Below are 23,223 nucleotides of genomic sequence, written 5' to 3' on the forward strand. Positions count from 1 at the left end.
TCTGCGTCTTTGGCGAGCGCAAAAAGGCGCATGACAAAGTGTACCCCAAGGGGTGAGCCGCATCAAGCACCAATCTATACTCCCCATGATCCCCGCGCTAACCCTCCCCCCCCAGATACGTTGAGATGCTCGAACAGCAGCAGGCCTGGCTCGTCTACGGCCTGCAGGAACTGTACCGCCGCACCAGCGACGGCGAAGGCTGGCCCGGCGAGCCGCTCAAGTGCGAGGCCAACGGCCACCCGCTCACGCACGACCTGCTCACCCGCCTCGGCGCCCTCGACCAGGCCAAGGGCGAGCGCTTCGAGGAAAACCCCGACGCCATGCAGCAGGAGCTCTGGCGCCAGAACGCCGGCCACATGCAGCGCCAGGACTCGTTCGACGCCAGCTTCGACAGCGCCCACTCGCCCGTCGTCCCCTCCGTCGCCGCCGCGGCCGCCGCCCGCTTCGCCGACCCCTTCGCCCAGCCCCAGCTGCCCCCCACCCCGCCGAATATCAGCCCCAGCGCCCGCCCTGTCAAGTCCGAGTCGTCGCAGATGCCACCGGCCTTTGCGCTCGCGCCGCTGGGTATGCAGGGCGTTGTCAACCTCATGGTGCTGCAGGCGCCGCAGCAGCATCAGCATCAGCAGCAGCAGCAGTCGTGGGGGAGGGAATGGATTCGGCGGGTTCGATGATATCGACATGATGGGCACGACAGATTTCACTAACCTGTCGTTTGAGGATCTGCTGTCGTCGCCGATGTTCAATTCGGGCTCGTGCCGATCCACTGCATGTCGTATATGGACTTGAAGGGCGACTACGACGATCTGAACCAGTTTGTCAATGCGAATGCGCCGGAGATTGCGTCGACGTGAGCCGCTCGCTCGACGGCCTCTCGCTACATCACTAACTACATATGCTTTGGGTTTGCATACGCCATATGACGTGACGCATGTACATTATTATATTCTTTGGGATTGATTTGGTCTGGCTAGGGCACGTTCATTCTGCGGGGGTCGACCGCCCCGGGTGTTTTGGCGTTGGGAAAAACGAGTTGGGAGGGCGGGTATATTCTTCTTCTGGAGTGGTTTTAGGAACATAAGATAATCTTACCATCATTACTACTTTTACTTTTCCTCGGGATCTACTAACTGTACCTTCGCGGCTGGTCGCGTCCGAACTCCGTCCGAGGAACTCGTCGATTGGATCATGACGTGCAGACGGCATGACTAATCGGATGGAAGACGTCACGCCTCCGACGGACTTGGCTTATCTCCGCGTCATCATCTATAATAGAGTGCCTAGTATACGAGAGCTACTACCTCTTATCTACTGAGCACCTACGATCTCCTTTCTATGGACAGATCGAATCTCTAATTCAGTGGCAATTCAGTATGGACCGACTGTACTTGTATACTTCCTCCTCCGAGACCCACCAGAACGGCTAGGGAACGGGTCCAGCGAACACATCGAACATTCTTTCAGCACTAAACGCCGAAATGCCGACTTCCGACTGAGGATCTGGTCTGTCTTGTCCTGCTGACCGCCCCGGGGGTCTGCAATTCCGAATGTCCTACCATCGGAACTTGGCTGCCTTTCCTCCGGATTACGGCGTGGGTCTGTTTTCTGGAGGTCGACTTGATTCTTCGTGGCTACGTGGACGTACCTATCTACCTAGGTCCTGTTCATCTGACTGTGCGGAACTCAATTCGGTACTAGTTTAGGGTATCGAATACGATCAGGAACGTGGCTGCAGCTGACGGCGTATGATGTAAGGTTTAGATAGTAGACTAGGAGTTGGGCATTAATCATCATTAATAATGGTCATCTGAGAGGATTCCAGGATCCCAGCTGTTTTACTCTGACTAGTCCACACTAGGAACAGAAAGCTACCAAGAAACCGTCCGAAGACTTTTCACGCCAATCCCATTAGTCTAGTCCCTCGTTCTCGTGCTCGGCCTCGGAATTTCCCTCTTAGGAACCCGACCTCGCCGTTCTGCGCCCGCACGACCTTACCACATGGAGTAACTAGTGACTCAGGACGTGTCCTGATTAGTCGCCGGCTTGGCTGTTCCAGGTCCGTGGAAAGGGATCGCCTCCGAGGGTGCGGTGGAGAGGCGCGCCGATGCTATTTGGTGGTTATATCCGCAGATCGCTCTTTGGTCCCGGCATCCCGAGTCTTGCTGAATCTGATTATTACCTTGGTACAGTATTTTATTAGTTGGTTCCCTGCCTAGGTACATGGATCCTGACAGGGTACTCCGTATACTTCGTACAGGGTACACGGGGTGGAATTGCGCCGGGTCGGAACAAAGTCTCCGAGGGCTGGGATGTCACATGATATATATGCTTTCATTTATTCTTCATATTATACCGCTTAGTAATTATACTACTGTAACCCAAAACCCCCCCCCCCCCCCGGGGGGGCTCCCCCCAACCCCAAATCCTACACTACTCGTACAGATCGATAACGGACGAAACGACGGAAGATTCCCCCTTTGGTCACATCAATGCACCCGTGGAAGAATTCAGGGCTCAAACAAAGTCCACAACGTGCCGCGGGTAAATGCCTGTTCTGCACAAAATCCGGCGGCCTTATTAGGCTAAACCCTGGCCCGCGTTCATGCTGAATGCGGGCGTTGCGGGGTACCTCATTTCTTTGTTTCTTTATTGTTATGAACAACAGCTTCTGCCAGACACTCCGTCTACCATTGCCCATCATTGTCACTTCACACACAGCATCATGTCCGTCAAATTCACCGCCCGCGGCGCCATCATCCAGGAATTGACCGTCGCCGGCCAGAACATCGTGCTCGGCTTCGACAAGAAAGATGGATACGATACCCTGAACCCCTGGTTCGGCGCCACCATCGGCCGCGTCGCCAACCGCATCCGCGACGGCGTCGTCCAGAGCCTGAACGGCCAGTCCTACCAGCTGGAGACCAACGACCGATCTAACGCCCTGCACGGCGGCAGCCGCGGCTGGGGGCGGCGCGACTTTGAGGGCCCCACGCTGCTGAAGCGCGCCGGCAAGGACACCCTACTCTACACCTACACCAGCCCGCACATGGACGGCGGCTACCCGGGCACCGTCGAGATCCGCGTCTTCTACAACGTCGAGGACGACCACGGCGTCACCGTCGTCAATATCGAGTACGAGGTGGAGCTGATCGGGGACGAGTGTGAGGAGACCATTGTCAACGTGACCAACCACAGGTAGCTTCGTCTCTTTCCCCTTCATACCCGTATCCACAAGCTAAAGCTAAGCGGCAGCTACTTCAACCTGTCCGGCGGGCCAACGATCGCCGGCACCTCGGCCAAACTCTTCACGCAGGACTACCTCCCGCTGGACAACACCGGCATCCCGCACGGCCAGATCGCGCCGCACCCGCAGACCGTCACCGAGCCCTTCACGATCGGCGCAGACCACCAGCCCGCCTTCGACGACGTCTTCATCATGGATCGCGACGTGGCCGCCATCCCGCTGGACACGCGCGCGCGCCCGCTCCGCCCGCTCGCCGAGTTCGACCACTCCGGCATGCATCTGCAGGTGCTGAGCACCGAGCCGGCCTTCCAGTTCTACACCGGCGGCGGCATCGACGTGCCCGCCGTCGGCGCGACCCCGGCGCGCGCCCCGTTCGCCGGCTTCTGCGTCGAGCCCAGTCGCTTCGTCAATGCCATCAACGAGCCCGAGTGGCGTCACATGGTGATACTGAAGAAGGGCGGGTTGTATGGCAGTCGCGTGCAGTACCGGGTGTGGAAGGCGTAGTCATAGATAGAATGGATATCGTGTTTGCCTAAACCTCGGCAGGCCGTCGCCCTGTTTGACGTGCCGATTATCCTTGTCATCGCATGGCAGCTCCACTAGTGGGTAGTGGGGGTGTTGAAAGTCGAAACGCGGAAAAGCCTCAGCTAAGTATTCCGTGTCGTTTAGCTGGTTTGCGCTAGATGATTGTGGAGTTGGTCAGAAAATGGCGCATCTGCGTGGCAGCATAGAATAATATCAAGGCACAACCAACCATGCAGGCTAACTCCCGTCGTTACTCGTATACCGTATTTATTGTATTCTGTATGTCCTGGTAATACCGTACGCAATACCCAGCCGGATCTGAGGCCTGCCGTGTATATGTGTGTCTCTCCCACCGACACTTCGGATGTCAGCTCCGGATTCCATGGAGCTTACCTCCGGAGCTACGAGGATCATGATCACAAGATCAGGGGCATTGAAGATCCTCGCATGGGTAGACCCGCCGCTTGCGAGGACATCCTGGCGGGCACTGCTTGTGCGCTGAGCATTCGCACGAAGGTTCGGTGAAGGTTCGTACGAAGGTTTGCACAGCCATGAGATGTACATAACAGGTGTGTTAAGTGTGCTAATACCAGGCATAGCTAGCACAGACATCGTTATGCTAAGCTTACACTCTCGATAGGAACCGGCTGGACGTGCTGCGATCATGTGATCACCCCGGAAACTCCCGAGTCTCGGCATCGCATCGCCCCGCGTGGGGTCAAGGTTATCACCGATCACCACCACCATCGCCCTCTCTGTCCTACCCACACTACCTACACCCCTCAATCAGACATATACCATGGCCGCCGCTCAGTACGGCGATCCGCGCCACCTCCTCCCAGCCAACTACAAGCGGCTGATCGCCGCCTGGCTGGAGGAGGACTGTCCCAGCTTCGACTACGGCGGTTTTGTCGTCGGCGAGTCCGAGGGCGAGGCCCGTCTTCTCGGGAAGAGCAATGTACCCCTGCCTCTCTTCCATTAAATGCAATGCATATATCTGACAGAGACAGGGCATCGTCGCCGGCGTCCCCTTCTTCGACGAGGTCTTTGCCCAATTGGGCTGCACGTACGCCCACCCACTCCCCACCCATCCTTCAGCTGCTCAATCTAATATGCAATTCAGAGTGCAATGGCACATCCAAGAAGGCCAGCCCATAACCCCGACCCCAACAACGCACTGCGCCACGGTCCACGGCCCAATCCGACAGATCCTGCTCGGCGAGCGCGTCGCGCTCAACATCCTGGCCCGGTGCTCGGGCATCGCGACCAAAAGCCACAGCCTGGCGAGCGCGCTGCGCGCGCACGGCTGGCACGGCACGCTGGCCGGCACGCGCAAGGTGACGCCGGGGTTCCGCGTGGTGGAAAAGTACGGGCTGCTGGTGGGCGGCGCGGATCCGCATCGCCACGATCTCTCGTCCATGACCATGCTCAAGGATAACCATGTGTGGGCGTGTGCGAACAACGCGGCGGCGGCGGATGGGGGTGCCGCCGGGCAGGAGCAGGGGCTGAGCGAGGCGTCGATTGCGGCGGCGATTCCGCGCGCGGTGCAGGCGGCCAAGGCGGCGGGCGGGTTTTCGGTCAAGGTGGAAGTCGAGTGTCGGAGTGTGGAGGAGGCGAATGCGGCGATTGAGGCTGGGGCGGATGTGATTATGCTGGATAATTTCTCGGCGGAGGGGGTGCGGGCGGCGGCGAAGAAGCTGAAGCAGGACTGGGCGGGGAAGAACCGCTCGTTCTTGATTGAGGTCAGTGGTGGGCTGAATGAGTCGAATGCCGCCAGTTATGTCTGTGAGGATGTGGATATCCTCTCAACGAGCTCCATCCACCAGGGGACGAGCATTGTGGACTTTTCACTCAAGGTGTCCCTTCGGTGAGATTTATATTCGCTGTGTACATCTACTGTATGTTAACGAAATGCATCATCGCTTGAACCAACCCCCGTCTCATTAGGTATATACAAGCTGATCATGTCATCGTCCTCGTCCATGCCCATAACTCCAAACCCTAACCAATACAATAGTCCCTGCAGTTCGTTCGAAGAACCAGCTCGAGCACAGAACCCAAGGTATATAGTACAAACACAACCAGTCGAAATCTCGTCAAACCTCGATATCCACGTAGATCCCCTCGCCCTCGCTGGAGCTCGGCTCGTCCTCGGCGTGACGGCTCTCAATGCGGCCGGGATGCTGCACACGAGTGTGGGAGCCGTCGTCGGTCGACGTCTCCGTCGAGATGCCCTTGCGCACCCGCTGTCGCTCAATCTCCGCGCGGAGTCGCTGGTTCTCGGCGTCTCGCTCCTCAAGTCGCTTCCGCGCCCCGCTGCGATCCAGTAACCGTGCCTCCCGTTCGGCCTTTAGCTTCTTCTCCAGCTCGCGCAACCGCTGGATCCACATCTCATTGCCCGCATCCGCCCCATGTCGTGAGCGAGACCCGTGGACCATGGCTCCGGCGCCCTCGGCGAGCGTGGTCGACGATGCATGGGAGGGCTGTGGAATGCCGCTGGTCGAGCTGCGCGCAAGACCCCGCGGGGTATGAGGAGCAGGCCTCTCGACCATCGAATTGTGCCGCACCAACGAGGACTCGCCATCGCCAGCTTCCGCATTCAGATTCCGTGTCGATGAACGGGGAGAGCCGGTACCCATCACGGCAGACCCCCGGCCGCGCGAATGAGACTGGATCAAGTTCAACTCGGCCTTGAGCAAGCGATTCTCACCTCGGAGTTTGGCCATCTCCGGCGATAGACCTGATTGACTGCGGGTATACTGCTGGGCACGCAGGTTCACCATCGACTCGATAAGATTGTCCAGCTTCTTGCTCCGTTGGTTGAAGTTATGCTCCAGAGACTGGTACTGTTTCGTGAGGTCCCGCTCCACATCCTTGATGCGCGCCTTGAAGCCCGAAAACACATGCTCGACCGTCTTGACCGCCAGCAGCAGGTTGCGACTGAACCCGGGCCAGAACAAAATGTTGCCGATGACCTCTTGGCTGGGCAAGTTCCCGTTGATCAGACTGTTGGAGTGTGCCCAGTCAGGGCCACACATTGCGGACAGGCGCTTCCACATGGTCAGGAGCATGGCGTTCCGCTCAGTCAGCTGATCCTTGTACTGCTGCTCCAAGTTGTTGAACCGCTTCCGGTCCTGACTCCGGGCAAGTTCCAGATCGGAAATCTTCGAGTTATTCTGCGTGATCGTTCGGGACGCTTGCTGGTGCGATTTGAGTGCCTTTTCGAACGACTGCTTGTCAGCCCGACGGGCGTGACGTTCACGCTCCAGAAGCTCGGCCAGCTTTCGGGACTCGAGCCCGTGGCTTTCCAGGAGAGCATCGCGGTTCCGCAACAACGACTCCTTCTCTTCCAGCTTCGATCGGACACTCTCAAGCTCCAAGGCTGTTGTCTCCAGAGTCTTCTGTAGCTTCATAATGTTGGAGATCAAGCTGGACCGGCTACCAGTCAGATCACCCAGGGTCTCCCGAAGGTTCTTCTCCAACTCCAGGAGACGCTCCCTCCAAGTGGCCGTCTCGATCTCTTGTGCTGACAGGCTCTTCTTGAGTTTGCGAACCTCCTCCTTGGCTGCCGAGGCTTCGCGGTTCAGCTCGTTGACAATCCGCTGGACCTCCTGCTTCTCCTTGCTTCCCACAACCTCTCGCTGATGCCGTTCCTCCGCAAGCCGCTCCTCCAATTCTCGGGTCTTGTCCCTCTCACTCTGCAGATCCATCTTGTACGTCTTCAGCTCCAGTTCAAGGTTGCCAATCTTGATCTTGTCGCCATCCTGCTCCTCGCGCAGGAACGCGATCTCATTCTGGCTGGACTCGATCTGCACCGTCAACCGCTGGACCTTGGTGTTGGCCTCGTACAGACTCTTCTCTAACGACTCCATCTCCCGGTTGCAATCCTCGAGCTCCCGTTGGACTGCCTGATAACGATGCAAGTTGTTCTGTGCGTCTTCTTCAAGCCGAATGATACCCTCACTCGCTGAGCGCATCTCCGCCTGCAGAGCTCGGAAATTCTCGTCTTGGTTTCTCAACTCCTCTCCCAACCGCTGACACTCTTCAACCTTCTGATCAAACTCCTCCCCGAGAGCGTCTAACTCTTCCTGGGCCTCGGCCCTCAGATCCTGGAATGCGGCATCACGTTCGTCTGCCATATGCAGCGCCTGGTCACGCTCCTGCTGGAGATTCTGTATCTCCTCTTCCGCCTGGTCAACATCCGCCTGGTACGCCTTGTCAAGAGCTTCGAGCTCCCTCATGTACTCTTCCAACTGCGCTCGAATATCCTGGTTTTCAAGCTTCAGTGCAGAGAGTTGATCCCGTAACTGCCCGTTTCGCATCTCCAGCTCGTCACGGTCGGCATCATCGGCTGGAGAACGTCCCGTCCCATCACTAGTTCGCGAGGAGGGCCTCCCTTGAGCTCGAGATGCCGAACGATCAAAGATGCTATCGCCAGTGACAGATCGGGCGTCGCGGCGCTGGCCCAGTTTCAGTTCCTCGATCTCCTGGTAAAGACGCTCCTTTTCTCGGTTACGCGATGTCAGCATGGAAGTTTGTGCGCTAACTTCCTTCCTCAGCTCCGCATTCTCTTGCTTCAGCAGTTCCAACTCCATAACCAACGTAGAACTGGACGAACTGCCCGTCGTAGTATGACGGTTAAAGTCCCGTTCTGAAGCTCCAGAGTAGGAGGCCATGGAGCCAAAGCGGTCACGGGGTCCCGGCCTCGCCGGCACCACAGCCATGCTCATCTCGCTCCGCAAACGCAGGGCCTCATCGCGGAGTCTCTTGTTCTCCTCTTCCGCCTGTTCACGTGCGGCAGTCTCGGCTTCTAGTATATCCTTCCACATATCCTACAATATAAAGTCAGATAGACACGAGAACACTCGAAATAGGTCGACTCACCCGTTCTTCTCTGGCACCCACGTCGGATCCCATTGGCCTTCCCTCACTAAGAGACTTGACCACTTCAGCTAGCCTTCTCTTCTCACTTTCTCTGGCTATACTCTCCGACCGCATTCTCTCAATCTCGAGTTCGTAGCTCTCCACTCTCTCGCGTAGGTAGAGGATCTCTTCGTCCTGGGCTGGGTCGCGGTCACTCTCGTCGGAGCCTTCGGGATCGTGGTTGAGCATGGATTCCTTGTCGGACTGTTGGTCCTTCAGCTGCTTCTCCAAGTCTCGGATCTTCCGTTTGAGGGTTTGGTTGTCCTTTTGCAACTTGAGCTTATCCGACTTGAGCTCGACATTCTCTGATATCATTTCCTTGATCCCCTCTTCGGAACGCCGGTTCAGGGCTTCATTGAGGAAATGAATCCTCATCTTCAGGTCAAAATTCTCCTTCGACAGCCTGTCGATGGTGCTGCTCTGCTCTTTGAGCGTCATGCTTCGACCGCTGCGGCCAAAAGCCGGCGTGGCACCCGCACGTTTGTCGGGCGACACCCCCCGTCCTCCAAAGTCTTCTCGGAACTGCCTCACAAACGTACTTGGAACCTGGACATCCTTCACCCGTTCCGCAAGGACAGTGTCAGTGGGAAAGACATGATCCTGGGTTTTAGCTTTCGGCGTTACGGGTCCGGCGTCTGCGATGGTCGATTGGTCTTGGGGCCGCTGTTGGGATGATCCAGGACGTGATGGTGACGTGCCTTCTTCTTCGTCCAAAGTCTGGAGACCTCCATCCACGGCGCTAGTAGATCGATTCTTCTTATCTGTGACGTTTTCATCGCTATATCCAGAGACCCCAGATGCCATGCTCCCTAGGCTCACCGATCTGGCCATGGGGTCGCGCCGCGCAGGCTGGGCGATGCTAGAACCGGGAGCTGCACCGCCCGATTGTAACGCGTAGTCCGCACCCAAAGTAGCTTCGCTGTTCGTCGCCTCCGTATTGCTCGTTGCGACAGACGAGTAGGAAAGACGATTGGCTGATTGGCGACTCATCAGGTACTTCGGGCGACCGCTTCTTCGGCTGCTGGTCCGCGAAGCGCCCTCAATATCGTGGTTACTGGTATCATGGAAGAGTCGGGGCAGCCCAGGCGACAAACTTCGCAAGGTTGTCTGGACCGACTCTTGTCCTGGACGTAGGGAATCACCGGATTCTGAGACCAAGGATCTATCGTTAGACATGTCGTGAGACTCCTGGCCAGTTTCATGGGCATCGTGGGAGCTCGAGAAGAGATTGCGATTTTCCGTCCTAGCTGCTGCATCTGCGGCTGGTGATGACGGAGCTTCCAACATGGTCGTATGGTCGTCGTACCGCTCTGAGGCACCCGCCGGGGTCGTATCCAAGTCAACCGTCGTATCCTCCGCCGGCCCCAGGCTTGGAGTCTGCGGAACCGGTACCCCATCAGTAGTCGACGCGAGATCATGGCTAGATTCATCATGGACCACGACCGAGGGTTGTGTCAGTTCCGGATTGGTCGAGGGGTCGGCTGCATTTTCGCCAGACACACCGACCAGGTAAGTATCGTCCATGCCGTGCGTTTGGTTTGCGGCCGCAACTTCGACGGTCGACGGTTCGGGTAGAAAGCTCGACTCCATATCCATCAGTTTCTGGCGCATTTCCTTCTCCTCCATGAACGTCTGGTTGTCGATGCGCTCGCGGTCGCCGTCCTCGCTGGACAGGAGGTAGAGGCTGCTGTCGTCGTTATCGGGCAGGGGCGGGAGGTTTAACGAAGCGTTGGAGTCATCGAGGTCTGTATTGCCGGCCGTAAAGATCGAGTGGTCGTCCGGTCGTGTACCGATGGTGGTGTCTTCTTGCGCGTGGTCCGCACCGTCATGCGGGCCGGTGGTGTCCATGTTGTTTGGGGGGTGATCTCCCCGCGAGTCCTCCTCCACCATCAAGTCGATGGGCGCGCCGTGATCGTCCTCCAACTGCAAATAGTCGTCTTCGCTGTCGAGGTCGCTGGGAAGCGAGAAAGGGGACGGTCGGCGCGGGGGAGGCGCGTACTCTGTCGCATGGAGAGGTTTGAACGAAGACGGCTGGGCGGAACTGGTCGACATGGTGACGGGGTGTCTGGGCTCCCTCCTAGTGTTTGTTTGCTCCACATGCACCTTCGATCCCCTTCACTTCAGCCCGCAAATGAGAATGGGCCGGTAGGGTCGTTGGCTACCCACTTGGCCAGTTCGGTGGTGATTAGCGTGGCGGACTAAGTTAGCTGCCACCCTTGCGTCGGGGTCTTCATCAACAAAGACTGGAGTTATGGGAATTCCGGGATTAGATGTTCATTTAATGGGTTTTCCGGATGCGCACGATAGCTGAATACCTGGGATGGAGATCGGGGAAGACGGAGGAATGAACTTGGAGTGGATGGAGGAGGAAACTGAGAGGAAAACATTGAGTGACCTCCCCGATCAGGCTGATTATTTACCTCCCGCAGCCAATCAGCAGTTTGGGCCAACTACAGAGTCAAAACGAAGTTCACTCGATACCTATTCCACTATGAATCACTATACAATAACATGTCCATCCAGATAGGAAACAAAATAATCAATATCTATCGTAAGGCCCATATGTCTCATCATAAAAGATACAGTAAGAAAGAAAAGGCGGAGACCCATGTCCAGCTCCTGTCATAATCTCCAAAACTCCAGAACCCGGAAGAAAACGACATGTACATAAAGACGAAAGAAAGAGAAGAATCAATCTCAGTGACCGCCAAGTACCAGCGAGAACTCATTCAGCCGGAGTATCTTCCTCACGCGCGGCATAAATCTTCTTCTTCGCTTCCAACGCCGCCTGCAGGGAATCAATATACGTGCGGAATTTCACGATTTCCCGCAGGAGGTACGACGACTTTCGCTCCCAGTTGGTCATCGCTTTGGTCGCATTGGGGTGTCGTGGAGAGTATGCCAACATCATGGCTGGACGGAGTTCGTTATGTCGCGAGAGCTCATCCTCCACGTTTTTCACGTACATCTGCAACGCCTTCAATTGTTCGGCCTCCGACAGATTCGAGGCCATCATACTCTGCTGGGGTGGCGCCCAATCGCTGATATGGACCCGATCGGCCGGGAGCTTCGGTCGAACGCCTCCCTGCTGGTCAATAGAACTCCGGATCGAGCTCTGGAGGCTGGGTCGCGCACCCGAAGCAGAGGGTGGCGAGCGGCTGGTATCCGTCCCGACCAACGCATTGTTGATGACCGCATCACTCCATCCATATTCAATATTGCTAATACCTCCAATGAGCGGTTCCTTGGAGAGTCTCGCACTCCAGTAATTGGCACTGGAGACAAATTCGCGCACAATATCAGGAGTTCCAGCCTGGAAAAGGTGCACGGCACCGGTGGGCAAGCTCAACGCCCACACATGCGGCCGGGACTTGGAGTATCCCGGAGGGGGAAGTGCACTGGCAATGGTTTGGCGCAGAAGGAATTTCCAGATCTCTTCGGCGTTCTCCGTCCAGTTTCCGCCGCCGACCACGACTCCACCATGGTGTCGCTTGTTCTTCTGTCGGATCGTCGATTTCGCGGAGTTGAACGAGAAGAGACGCAACCAACCTTGCTGGATCACTGCAAAACACTCATTCCAGTTGCGATCCTTTGCTCTCTTGTCGACGGAGTCCAGATGGTGCTTATGCTTCAGGCTTCCCTCCTTGGCCCACGGCGCACCCGCCAGTTGAAGAGTTTCGTCTTCCAGGAGGGGCAGGGTGCGCTCGGGATCCTCAGTGCTGGCGATGGAGTGCGCGGCATCCTCGCGAATAATCGCTTGACTCAACGCATTTGCGAATCCAATCGATTGTTGGTAATCGCCTCGCATATACTCTGATCCAAAGGAGTCCACCGAGGCAGATGTAAGTTTCCCAAGTGAGTATTTACTCCACGTGCTTGAGCCGGACGGGCTCCAGAGGGAGGATTGATCATCTAGGCTGGTGCGACTGGAGCCCATGGTCGAAGGAGGGTATAACCGGGCCCGAGAACGAGGCTTCGAGGACCAACGGGCCGCTCCATACCGAGAATCCGCGGAGCGGCCACGGGGGTAGATATCAGAGCCACTCTTACTTACAGTGCTCGGGCTCCTCCGCAACGCGTTGGAATTAGGACCCAAGAGGTTGTTCGGCGGCGGCTGGGAAACTTCCTTCTCCGGTTGTGCACCATGCAATGGAAGCCTCTGCTTTTGAATAGAGGAATAGAAATCCCGCAAAACAGTTTCCACCTGCTGCTCCCATGCCCTCATCGTGCCGTTGAACGGTGTGCTGACCAAAGGCCCCGTGATACTATCGGGATCACCTGCCAGCTTCACAGAAAGGTCGGTTCGGGACAATCGGTTAACGAGCTTAGGAGTGTTGACGGGTCGGTCTGCATTGATACCACCGCGTTCGGTCTCATCGGAAGGAGAGGACACTGAATCTTGCGTGGAAGACTTTCCCTTCAGTCCCGTCGGCAAGACTCCAGATCCGTCCGAGGTTGCATCAATGGCTACTCGGTGGATAGTCGGCATTGTGTTGCGAACGAACTGATTCTTCGTCATCTTCTGTTCGATGTCGGCAAGGTGCAGGTCCGTGTTCAACAATAGAAGAGAGTAGCAAATCGTGTGTACAACATCTAGAAAGCACTGGTTAGCTCCGGGGAATTGGAGAGTTTGTGGAGGGAAACAATCATACCTGCTGCTTTGAAACCATGGTAAGGGTTGCACTCGCACCATCTTGTGGAGAAAGCGTCCAGGACTCGATCAACCTGCTGGGTCTCTCCCTTCAGCACTAGCCGATTGCAAAGACCACGCAGCGAGGCCAAAATATTCATATCGGACCAGTCAAACAACTCCATGTAAGCCTTCCGGATGGCAACGCGATCCGGGTCTCCGAGCCAAGCCGCAGCCGGTTCATTTCCAACGACCTGGTCTTGGCTGTCAAAAAGCATCTGTGCCTGTTCTCTGTCGGCTTCAGACGGTTCATTCCCCGGCGGTCTATTGGCCTCATTGGCTCTGTTTTCAGGAGCCTCAATCGTCGGTGTTCCTGCCGAGGGAGCCACAGGAGTGTTGGAGGCAGTAATATAGTTCGAAGCTTCAGAGATGGAAGGCTTGGGCGAGGCGTCGGGTTTTGATTTGCTGGGTCCCTCCGGCTTGTCTTCGCCTGCGCCCGATTCCGATGATCCAGGGGGTTCGGCTGGCATGTCGTCCAACCCGACTGCATCCCCCGGTCCTTCGATAGGGGACAGGCTGTTCTGAGAGAACCGCTCAACCACCGGAGACAGCCCCGGACCAACGTCGTCTGAAGGACCTAAACGGCTGGGCGAACGGCTCCCAGTGTGAGTCTCTGGCCTGCGAAGTTCGTGATCACGCAAGCCAAGGCCGTCCTTGGCAGACATATCTTGAAACTGCTCGGAGGCAGATGTGAGATCGTGATCGCTGGACTTAGGGACTGACTCTTCGTCGCCACTAAGGTTCCCTAAGAATGATGTCTCATGGGCATTGCTCGGCGAGATGCCTGGGTATAGACTGTATTTCGCCTTTGATGCGCCATTGGGAGAAAGCGTACTCTCCCTCGATTTTTGCGGGGTTCCAGAGGTCTTCTTCTCTCCATCCGTTGCATTGGTGATCCAACTGGGGACTGACTTGGCAGGGCCAACAGTGCCAGGGGCGGGGTCCAGATAGGTGTCCATGACTCGCCTCAGACTGCTGACGGGACTCGGTTCCGGTTTGGTGATATCCGCGACCTTCTGGCCAAGCTCTTGGGGAAGTAGGATGGGGGGTGGAACATTTTCCACGATCGACTTCTTCCGACGGCGGAAGAAAGAAGATTTCTTGTTCACCACTTGAGGGGGCCCTTCACGACCCGAATTGGCGCCGGCGCCGCTATTCTTCAGAGGCTGTCTTCGGGCTTTCGGCACATTGGGTGCGTTGGAGTCTTTGGAACTGTTCTCCTGGGAGAACGACAGATCCGCTGGGTTAGGTTCGGATGTTCCAGATGCATTCCTGGACGATCCAAACACACGTCGGAAGAAGCCGGGGCGTTCCTTGGTGGGTGTCGGGTCAGTGGGCGGCGCGAAGGCGGGTTTATTATAGGATATCGTGGGACTTGGCGCGGGAGGATCGAGTGCCGGTATAGAGGGAGGAGGTTCGAGGTCCGACTGGTCGAGATTCACCAGGTCCTTTTCCCGGCCCCGAAGTGTTCCTGTGCCAAGATTCTCAGGACGAGGCTTTCTCACGGGGTTCGTGCGGGACGATTTGATGCTGTTTCGCCGAGAGGCGACGGGAGTGCGCGACGACTGGTGATTCACCGTTGCGGGCTGTTCTGCCTGCGGTTGGGCATGGTGCTTCCTCGGTCCTGCGGGAACACTGGGAGTGGGAGCGGCATCCAATCCATCATAAGACAACGGGTCATACTCTGCAGTTCCCGAAAAAGGAACGAAGTTCTGTCTGGTGCCGTAGTCAAAGCTGGCGGAACGGCGTTCTGTGGTCGAGTCCCTGCGATGGCGGAGAAGTGGCGGACCAAAATCCATCGGGGATGAGGTACTCCCTTTACTGTCCTTCCTCGTTGTGCGGGAGCTGGACTGGTAGCCACCATGGTTGTTTCGATAGTCGTACAGCTGCCCGCGCGAACCGGTACCCTCCGGGCTGCGAGCGCTGCCGAATCTCCTCAGGCTGGAATGGTAGTTCGAACTACTCGTACTCCGGCGAGTCCTCGGCTGCGCAGTATAACGGCCCGACATCTCGTCTTGGGTATAGTCCGGGTCCGACGAAACGGACGAGGAGAACGTGTGGCCTCGGTAACGATGATGGATGGACGATTCCTGAGAGGTGCGGCCGTACAAGTCGGACTCGAAAACGGAATTGAACAACCGATAATCGTCGAGTATGGAGGTCCCTGACGAAGCAAATTGGTCTAGGGACAGAAGCATATTATCGACGATGGAGGTGCGGGCAGCATGTTTGGGCGACAACGACAAATCATGGGGGTCACGCTCATCCCCAGATTCATTGCTACTATTGGTATTGTCGGTGGGGTTGACGTCGTCCAGGAAGGTCTCTCGTACGGACGGACGAGGGTGTCGCTTGGAGGCTTTATAGTTAGAGCCGGCAGGAGGCGTCCGCGGAGGGGAGGTGTTTGGATTCATCGCGGTATGTTGTTGAGACATTCCTTCGGACAGGGTTGATGCAGACTAGCGAGAAATTGGTCCACTGGGAGAATTGACAGATTGATTGAGAGGTCAGTAAGCCGACGGGGCTCGTGACAGTCACGTTTCGCAAGAATATGTCAGTCTGATCGGTCCAACCGCCAATCTAGGCTCGACAAAGGCTCCGAGGGGTGACTCGAGGCTGTTTCCCAGCGCTCGCCAGGGCCCACTCCTGGAATGGATGGCTTAATATCTCGAATGCCGCGCTAGTGGGCAGAGGGCGCATCCAAGGAAGCCAGTATGTGTCATTCGTCGGTCATTGGAGGGGAGGACAGGTGGGAATTTATTGCGGAGCGTACGGAGTAAGGAGCGTAAGGGGGCCAAGGGGGGAAAGATAACGAGATGAGGATGAGACCGAAGGGTGGAATTAGGATCAATTGGCGAAGGGAGGAGATGTTGTCGGTCTGAGGAGGGGATCGAGATGGAGACAAGGCCGAGTATTCTGATGAAAGGGGTTCAAGAAGGTAGTGAGGGAGGGAGAGGGAGAGAAGAAGTTTGGGAGAAGGCGGAGGAGTCGAGACGAACCAAGGGACCAACGCCGCACGATCGCCGGTTCAATTCAGGCACACCTTCTTCACCTGTTCAGGAACGGACCACGCGGTGGATCACTCAGGATTATTATTTGATTATTGTTATGCTACTACTGGAACTCAGAAGAAATGAAGTTCCATCCGATTATGATCTTCTCGGGTTCTGTTTCTTGGAGAATGTCTCCTGAGACTATCGACCGCCACGCCAGACCCTTGTCCACTAGTGGCCACTAGGCTCCGTTTCGACTCGCTCCTTTCTGACAACACATCGTCCCTGGATTCCAATCACTCTTCGATCTGTGTTCGTTGGCGACGCTAATCAGAAACTAACTTTGCTCGGATTCCTCGTCGCCAAAGTCGTGGCCTTCTTCCTTTGGAGGACATTCTTTTGCGCTTGATTTGCCGCTCGTCGTTTCTCCGTTGCGATCGCCTACTCTCGGATCATTGTGGAGAGTGCCCCAGAAACGGGCCACTACTGAAGTACTCCGTGCATCGGATGTACGACGGAGTGACTGCCGTATTTCTCACCGCAGGGATGCAGAATCTGAGGCTCGGGGGTCGAGGCCTGCACAGACATGCATGGTGCCTCAAAAGCAAATACAGCCGGAAGACCTTCGACATTCAACCTGTCAACCTTGTCTGGGGTCTTCTCTGCACATCTGCACGTCTGCACATCGGAGATGCAGTGCATCGGAGGACGAAGAATGTACTCCGTATTGTACGGAGTATGGGCCCACTCAGCCAAGGGTCCACTTCGACTGAGACGAGCTAAGGGGAAGGACAGTTAGAGAGGCCTTGGTCTGTGACAAGCCAAGGTGGAGGTACCTACATAGGGAGTACCCTGTAGGTATGTGTAGATAAAGGCATTATCCTGGTGGTAGACAACTAGGCTATCTGGTGGCAACATTGTCGAAGAGAGTGAATGACGATATCTTTGGACTATGGTTCGATCTCTCATTCCATGTTGAACTCCAGATCCACCTGGTTATGCCAACATCAATATGACCAGTCGTAACTTTCGCTCCTTCTGGCCTGCAGTCGATCGCAAATCGGATCGGCACCTGAGTCAAGAACAGCATATCATCCAGGGTACCCTGGTCTCGTTCATCTCTATTCCCTAGACCTCTTCCCTAACTTGTGAGCCATCTCATCTAAAGCAGACTCGCTGTGACGGAATGTCTTGTCATGAAGACAGGCCCAAGGGGTATATGATCTGCAGAGATGACTCGCTAGTTGGGTTTCAGACGGGTGAGTCCTGGTGTAGTGTCACAATTTGTATCAGATGCTTACTGTATAGTTCGGCTCTTGTGCCACTGTCGAGATCTCTCCCCTTGCGCTTGTCCTAGAATACATCGGGCATGTATCTGAGACTGGGCCAATGTACTCCGGAGTATTCCCGAGGGAAGCCTCCAGTAAGCCGCCACGACAACCTGACTGAATTTATGCATTCATGAATAAAGCACGTCTTCCTACATAGCGCTAGCACCGGAGACCTGAGAGACTGGGTGTCTAAGAGGCGCTCCCCCACAGTGCTGGTGCTTCTGATTATTCAGCACACACGGTATCGTGAGGATCAGCACGAATTTGACTTACTACAGCTGCTCTCTCAGTCTGGATAAACACTTCGATGTTGTCGGATAAATCAATCATGCGATTTGATCCCGCAAGGTCATCGGATGTCGAGACAGGCACTGCCGCTTGGCTCCTCTACCATGAAGCCCATGCTGATATTCTTGCCGGTTATCCCCTACACCCCAGGATATAGCTCTGATCATTTCCTGAGACGCCTTGGAGATCCACGTGCCCGATATGTAAACGTCCGATTCGACCATGTTATCTGCACGGTAACCAGGATCCCTAAAGTCTAAGGGAATGTTTGGAGGAATTGAAATCCCTCTTTCTTTAAAACAGCATCATTCGCAACTTGCGCTAATATTTGGCATACATTCTCATCTTGATGATTGGCGGTGGTCATCTTGTACCTCGTGGTCATTCCTGAAGACTGAGAGTAAGGTATACGATGGTTAGTGGGAATATAACACATATACAGGAAGCTCGACAATGCCACACTTAATACATTAAGTTCTTGGCCTGGGCCAGAACGGCACAAATTTTGGCTGTCGGCCGTCACAGACACTCGACACGGGGACTTGAGGCAAAATAAAATATTAATGATATCGGGCGAACTGCGACGAACGGAGACTCTTCTATCAATACACTCTACATCAAATCACTCCGCCTTTCCTCGCAAGAACTCCGGCGCTTTATAAGTCAAGAAATCTTTGCCCTTGAAGAACCACACGAGACAACTCCAGAGTGTCCATCCGCCCAGGTGCCCCGTACCTGTCGACTGGCCCACAGGAACAACCATCATCTTCTTCTGAGCTTCGGCGGAGTATGTAGCAAGGCGAGTGTCATTGCTGATACTTGCAGCAATATTAGCCGCAACAGTCGTTGCTTGAAGTGAGACTCTGGAAAGCAGCCGATAAGGAAGGCAAGTGATGTCGCCGACGGCGTAGGTGTCGCTTCGGCTGGTCCCATCTTCCACGACCCGTAGGTGGTCATCCACATTAACCCAGCCATCTTGATTTAAGAATCTTTTCGGGATAAACTGGTTGTTTGGAATCACCCCTGTTGTAGAAATATACTCGTCTGCTGTGATGGTTTGGCCGGTGGACAGCGTTACCGTCCAGCTCTTCGTTTCAGGATCCTGGTCAATCTGGCGTACTGCGACATCTTTCAAGATCTCGACATTTTTGCGTCGTAGGAGTGACTCGGCCGTTTTTCGCACAGTATCCGTTGCGCCGTCCAACAATGCGTCCGTCTTCGATACCAGAGTGATGACCTTTGTTGAACCCGATGCTTCCGCCAGTTCTCCGGCGATTTCAACTCCCAAAGGACCCCCACCACCGATAACAATTCTCGTGGCATTTTGGAGCCTCTTCTGCGCCTCGGAAATGGCTTTTCTAGTGTCTTCAAACGCAGTCGCCTTGAAAGGGAGTTTCATACTACCTTGTCCAAGCGTAGCCGGTGTCGTACTGCCAGATGCAATCACTAGATAATCGAACGCGACTGAAGTAGCATCGCCTTTCTTGAGAGGGTTTTCGCCTGTACTGACTAGTACAGACTTCGTCGAATAATCAATGTTGGTGACAAGTCCCTTAACAAAAGTGAAGGAGCCTGCGGGATAGTCGCGAAAGCTTTCATGGATATTATAGAGGTATTTGCTCGACGATAAACTCTCGGGTTTCACGAGGAATCGGGGTGCGGCGATGTTGAAGTAATATTCGTCCGATGGGTTGATCAGGGTGATGGATGCTTTGGCTGTCTTTCGGAGTAGTCTATGGCTGACTCCCAGGCCTGCATGAGAAGCTCCAATGACAACCACAGAGACACATTTGGATGCCATTTTCCGTGAGCTGTCTTTTTTTCTTTGGGAGCACATGGAAAAGCAAGAAAAGCCCATATAATGGAATTTGTCGATCTTTAAATGTATTCGAGCCCCGGCACTAAGGGGGTCAGAGTTGCGCCGTTCGACAAGTTACTCCGCGGAGTAACTTCTATACTTCAGGGTTCGGAGGAACCAGAACCTCGGTTCAATCGCTACTCTATGGAAAAGATCTTCATGAAATGAAATAAGCTATAACCCAGGACGGAGGTACTTTCGGAGGAGCCTTGGGAAATTTTTCTTTTCTGCACGGAGTCGTGGGGCTCTAAAGAAGGCACTGAGTTTTACTGCATGATGAACCATCAACATGGGGGCCTTACGCCTTGAGAATACTATGGAGTATTTCGCGATGCTACAGTACAGATCTGCGCTTGAGCCCACGCCCTCCTGGATGATGACTACCCCGCCCGACATCGTGGTGGATTAATTGCAATCATAACAAAAACTCCCATTGAATCTCCCAAGGATGTGTTGTGGGGTGACTAACTGTATCGCGCAAGATGCGGGTGCATTTCAAAGTTCATTTCCAATCGGTGTACTCCGTATATTTAAAGTTAGGGAGACTAATCTATATTTGGAAATAACCCGGAACTGGATCCATTGATACCCCACGAGAGTTCCTCCGAATTGGAATTTAGAGGTCGGAGCAACATCACTTTGGTGTCATAATCGACGTGTGGTCCGGCCCGGGCATCATTCGTCCCTTTCTGTGGATTACTGGGGAATCAGAAGACCTCTGATGGGAAAAGCGTAAGCCGTTTAGCCGAACATAAATGAAATGCGGGTGGATGGGGCCTATGTATATAAGATGACTAGAACAGTCAACTCGGGGCTTATCAAAACGAGTCTACACCTGCGACCATCACGACTGTAACCACAATGCTTCAAGACATACAACTTAGCTGGCGAGCTTTGGCGACGTGCTTGGTGGCCGTGGTGATTCTAGACTATCTCCGAGTATACTTCCGCCGGGGGTTGAGAACACTCCCTGGGCCAAGACTCGCACCCTTTTCATCACTGTATCGGCTCTCCATGGTCTACAATGGCGCTGGTCCTGCACAGTATCGAAAAATCCATGAAAAATATGGCCCAATAGTGAGAGTTGGGCCGAATGAAGTCTCGGTGGCGGATCCCACCATGATTCCCCGGATTTACGGTATAGGGAGCAAATTCACCAAAGTGAGACATGTCACAGTAATTTTTGAAACATCTACTGACCCATCTGTCTAACAGACTCCCTTTTACACGTCTATGGCGCCCATATACCAGGGCGAGGTAATGGATAGCCTGTTCACGACTCGCGATCCGGCACATCACAAATTCCTGAAGAGCTCCGTGTCCCAGATCTTTTCAATGACAAACATGAAAAACTTTGAAATCTTTGCAGACGAGTGCACGCGAATATTCATGGACGCGATGCTGGACCTTGAAGGCGAGCCTCTTGACTTTTCCAAATGGCTCCAATGGTATGCATTTGATGTCATCGGTAGTCTCACTTTCCAGAGACGATTCGGGTTCTTGGAGCAAAGAACCGATGTCGATGGCATGATTGGGAAAATCGACATTGGGCTACAGTACGTGAAGGTGCTAGGGCAATTTCCATCCCTGATTCCTTTTCTGCAAACTATTTCGATGAGCAGACCTATTCAAAAGTTGAATATTTTTCCAGATACAATGGATAAATTTTTGAAAGTGAGTATGATTAGTTGTGATATTGCTCTCCAGGATGCAGGTAACATTGTTTAACGCTTCTGGCTTCAGATTACCGAGGAAGAAATCAAAACATACGATAACAACAATGGCACGGAGAAAGCCCAACGGACGGACTTTCTTGCTCAGCTAAGAGCAGTAGAGTCTTCAAGGAAATTATCTCATAGAGATATGATGAATCACCTTTCCAACAATCTGTGAGTACGACTCTTTGCCTTCAGAACCAAATGATGCGTGCTGACTGCCATCGCTCGTCCATAGTTTAGCTGGAAGTGATACCACGGCAATCTCCCTGCGTGCAATGTTTTACTACATTGTGAAGAATCCTCGGGTATATCGCAAGATTCAGAGTGAAATAGACGAGGCCGATCAAAAGGGTTTGCTGTCCGAATTTGTTACATATGAGGAGTGTCTGAAACTACCATATTTGTGAGGGCAAGTCAAAACCAGCAGGGAGAATGGTCCACTGACACCGTATTTCTAGGCAGGCAACCATGAAAGAAGCCATGAGGCTACACCCTGGGGTCGGCTTCCCTCTCGAGAGATTTGTGCCTCCAGAGGGCGCTGAAATTTGTGGCTATGCATTACCTGGCGGGACGAATGTCAGCATCTCAGCCCCAGTTATACACGTCCTCAAAGAGATCTATGGCGAAGACGCCGAGTCGTTCCGACCTGAGAGATGGCTCGAGGCAACCCCCGAGGCGCTAAAGGCAATGGATCGTGCTTTCCTAGCGGTAAGAAACTTCAATGTTATTTGTTCCCCGAACGGGCTTTCTGTTCGTACTTGCTGACTGCCGAGTTCTGATTCAGTTTGGACATGGCGCACGAACTTGTATAGGCAAAAACATCTCCATTATGGAGATGGGCAAATTTGTTCCACAGATGTTTCGCCACTTTAACATTACATGGGCTTCACAGCGTCCTGAGTGGGAGACGCACGCAGCTTGGTTTTGGAAACAGTCAGGGCTGATCCTCCGTCTCGAGAAAAGGAAATAGCTTCCTAGATTTGATGGCTCAATCCACAGATGGATATAAATTGTTAACAATGGTGTCGTAACTTATCACTACGTTAATATTCGACATTATTACTCAGTCTCAAGAAAAAACCTTACCTGCGTTAGTTATGTCTTGGGTTCAACAGTCCTCACTCGCCTACTGCAGCGCCTACTGCAGCGGATGAAAGTCTCCAGCTGCTTGTGGGAATCTTTGCCTTCCTTGGCTTATTCCTGCTTAAGTGAGAGTGCTGCGAGTCAGGGACGCTCGATCTATTAAGGGCGTGCTTAATTCTACTCAGTGAGTAAAAGCGGCGATGTGATGAGTACTAGAACGGAATGGGAGTGCTGTATATAGACCCTCAATTTTGATGAACTTTTTCGGACACAAGGACATCATGTAGTAAGCTGCTGATGCCATCCAGTCGGGAGCCCAGGACATCATATGTTTGTTCCCCCTTTCAGACAAAGATTTCATGAACAAGTTCGTCGTAAGCCCATTCATAGTCCAAACATGGACCACAGCTTTTAGAATATCTTGGAAGCTAGGGCTTTCTATATATCTCAGAGCAGATATAGGTCTACTAAATGAATACCGAATATCCGCAAGTACTGAGTAGCTTCTCATATATGCGTGGGGAAAAAATGAGGTCGAAGAAACCTCTGACCGTTTCTATCAGAGGAACGCTC

General features: G+C 54.2%; 7 protein-coding genes across 7 annotated transcripts; 4 read left to right on the forward strand and 3 right to left on the reverse strand.

Moving 5' to 3' along the window:
- Window positions 1–125: 125 nt before the first annotated feature.
- Window positions 126–851, forward strand: ATEG_08961 (uncharacterized protein; the record flags this gene model as incomplete). The annotated part of the gene is made up of 2 exons (XM_001217546.1): window positions 126–564; window positions 718–851. 2 exons carry the CDS (start codon window positions 126–128, stop codon window positions 849–851), a joined length of 573 nt encoding a protein of 190 aa, XP_001217547.1.
- A 1,868-nt stretch (window positions 852–2,719) lies between these two features.
- On the forward strand, window positions 2,720–3,745 carry ATEG_08962 (aldose epimerase family protein; the record flags this gene model as incomplete). The annotated part of the gene is made up of 2 exons (XM_001217547.1): window positions 2,720–3,192; window positions 3,250–3,745. 2 exons carry the CDS (start codon window positions 2,720–2,722, stop codon window positions 3,743–3,745), a joined length of 969 nt encoding a protein of 322 aa, XP_001217548.1.
- Window positions 3,746–4,565: 820 nt separating this feature from the next.
- ATEG_08963 (nicotinate-nucleotide diphosphorylase (carboxylating)) lies at window positions 4,566–5,637 on the forward strand (the record flags this gene model as incomplete). Its single annotated transcript, XM_001217548.1, has 2 exons — window positions 4,566–4,724; window positions 4,777–5,637. The coding sequence occupies 2 exons, from the start codon at window positions 4,566–4,568 to the stop codon at window positions 5,635–5,637; spliced, it is 1,020 nt and encodes a 339-aa protein (XP_001217549.1).
- Window positions 5,638–6,157: 520 nt separating this feature from the next.
- Window positions 6,158–10,741, reverse strand: ATEG_08964 (putative anucleate primary sterigmata (ApsB); the record flags this gene model as incomplete). Its single annotated transcript, XM_001217549.1, has 3 exons — window positions 6,158–6,435; window positions 6,477–8,598; window positions 8,651–10,741. The coding sequence occupies 3 exons, from the start codon at window positions 10,739–10,741 to the stop codon at window positions 6,158–6,160; spliced, it is 4,491 nt and encodes a 1,496-aa protein (XP_001217550.1).
- A 673-nt stretch (window positions 10,742–11,414) lies between these two features.
- Window positions 11,415–15,814, reverse strand: ATEG_08965 (Sec7 domain protein; the record flags this gene model as incomplete). The annotated part of the gene is made up of 2 exons (XM_001217550.1): window positions 11,415–13,282; window positions 13,342–15,814. 2 exons carry the CDS (start codon window positions 15,812–15,814, stop codon window positions 11,415–11,417), a joined length of 4,341 nt encoding a protein of 1,446 aa, XP_001217551.1.
- A 2,799-nt stretch (window positions 15,815–18,613) lies between these two features.
- ATEG_08966 (NAD(P)/FAD-dependent oxidoreductase) lies at window positions 18,614–20,245 on the reverse strand (the record flags this gene model as incomplete). The annotated part of the gene is made up of 2 exons (XM_001217551.1): window positions 18,614–19,892; window positions 20,046–20,245. 2 exons carry the CDS (start codon window positions 20,243–20,245, stop codon window positions 18,614–18,616), a joined length of 1,479 nt encoding a protein of 492 aa, XP_001217552.1.
- A 618-nt stretch (window positions 20,246–20,863) lies between these two features.
- On the forward strand, window positions 20,864–22,537 carry ATEG_08967 (cytochrome P450; the record flags this gene model as incomplete). Its single annotated transcript, XM_001217552.1, has 6 exons — window positions 20,864–21,010; window positions 21,065–21,523; window positions 21,593–21,738; window positions 21,803–21,970; window positions 22,026–22,275; window positions 22,352–22,537. 6 exons carry the CDS (start codon window positions 20,864–20,866, stop codon window positions 22,535–22,537), a joined length of 1,356 nt encoding a protein of 451 aa, XP_001217553.1.
- Between the last annotated feature and the right edge of the window lie 686 nt (window positions 22,538–23,223).

The sequence above is a fragment of the Aspergillus terreus genome, genomic scaffold (genome assembly GCF_000149615.1).
Source record: "Aspergillus terreus NIH2624 scaffold_13 genomic scaffold, whole genome shotgun sequence".
NCBI lineage: Eukaryota > Fungi > Ascomycota > Eurotiomycetes > Eurotiales > Aspergillaceae > Aspergillus > Aspergillus terreus.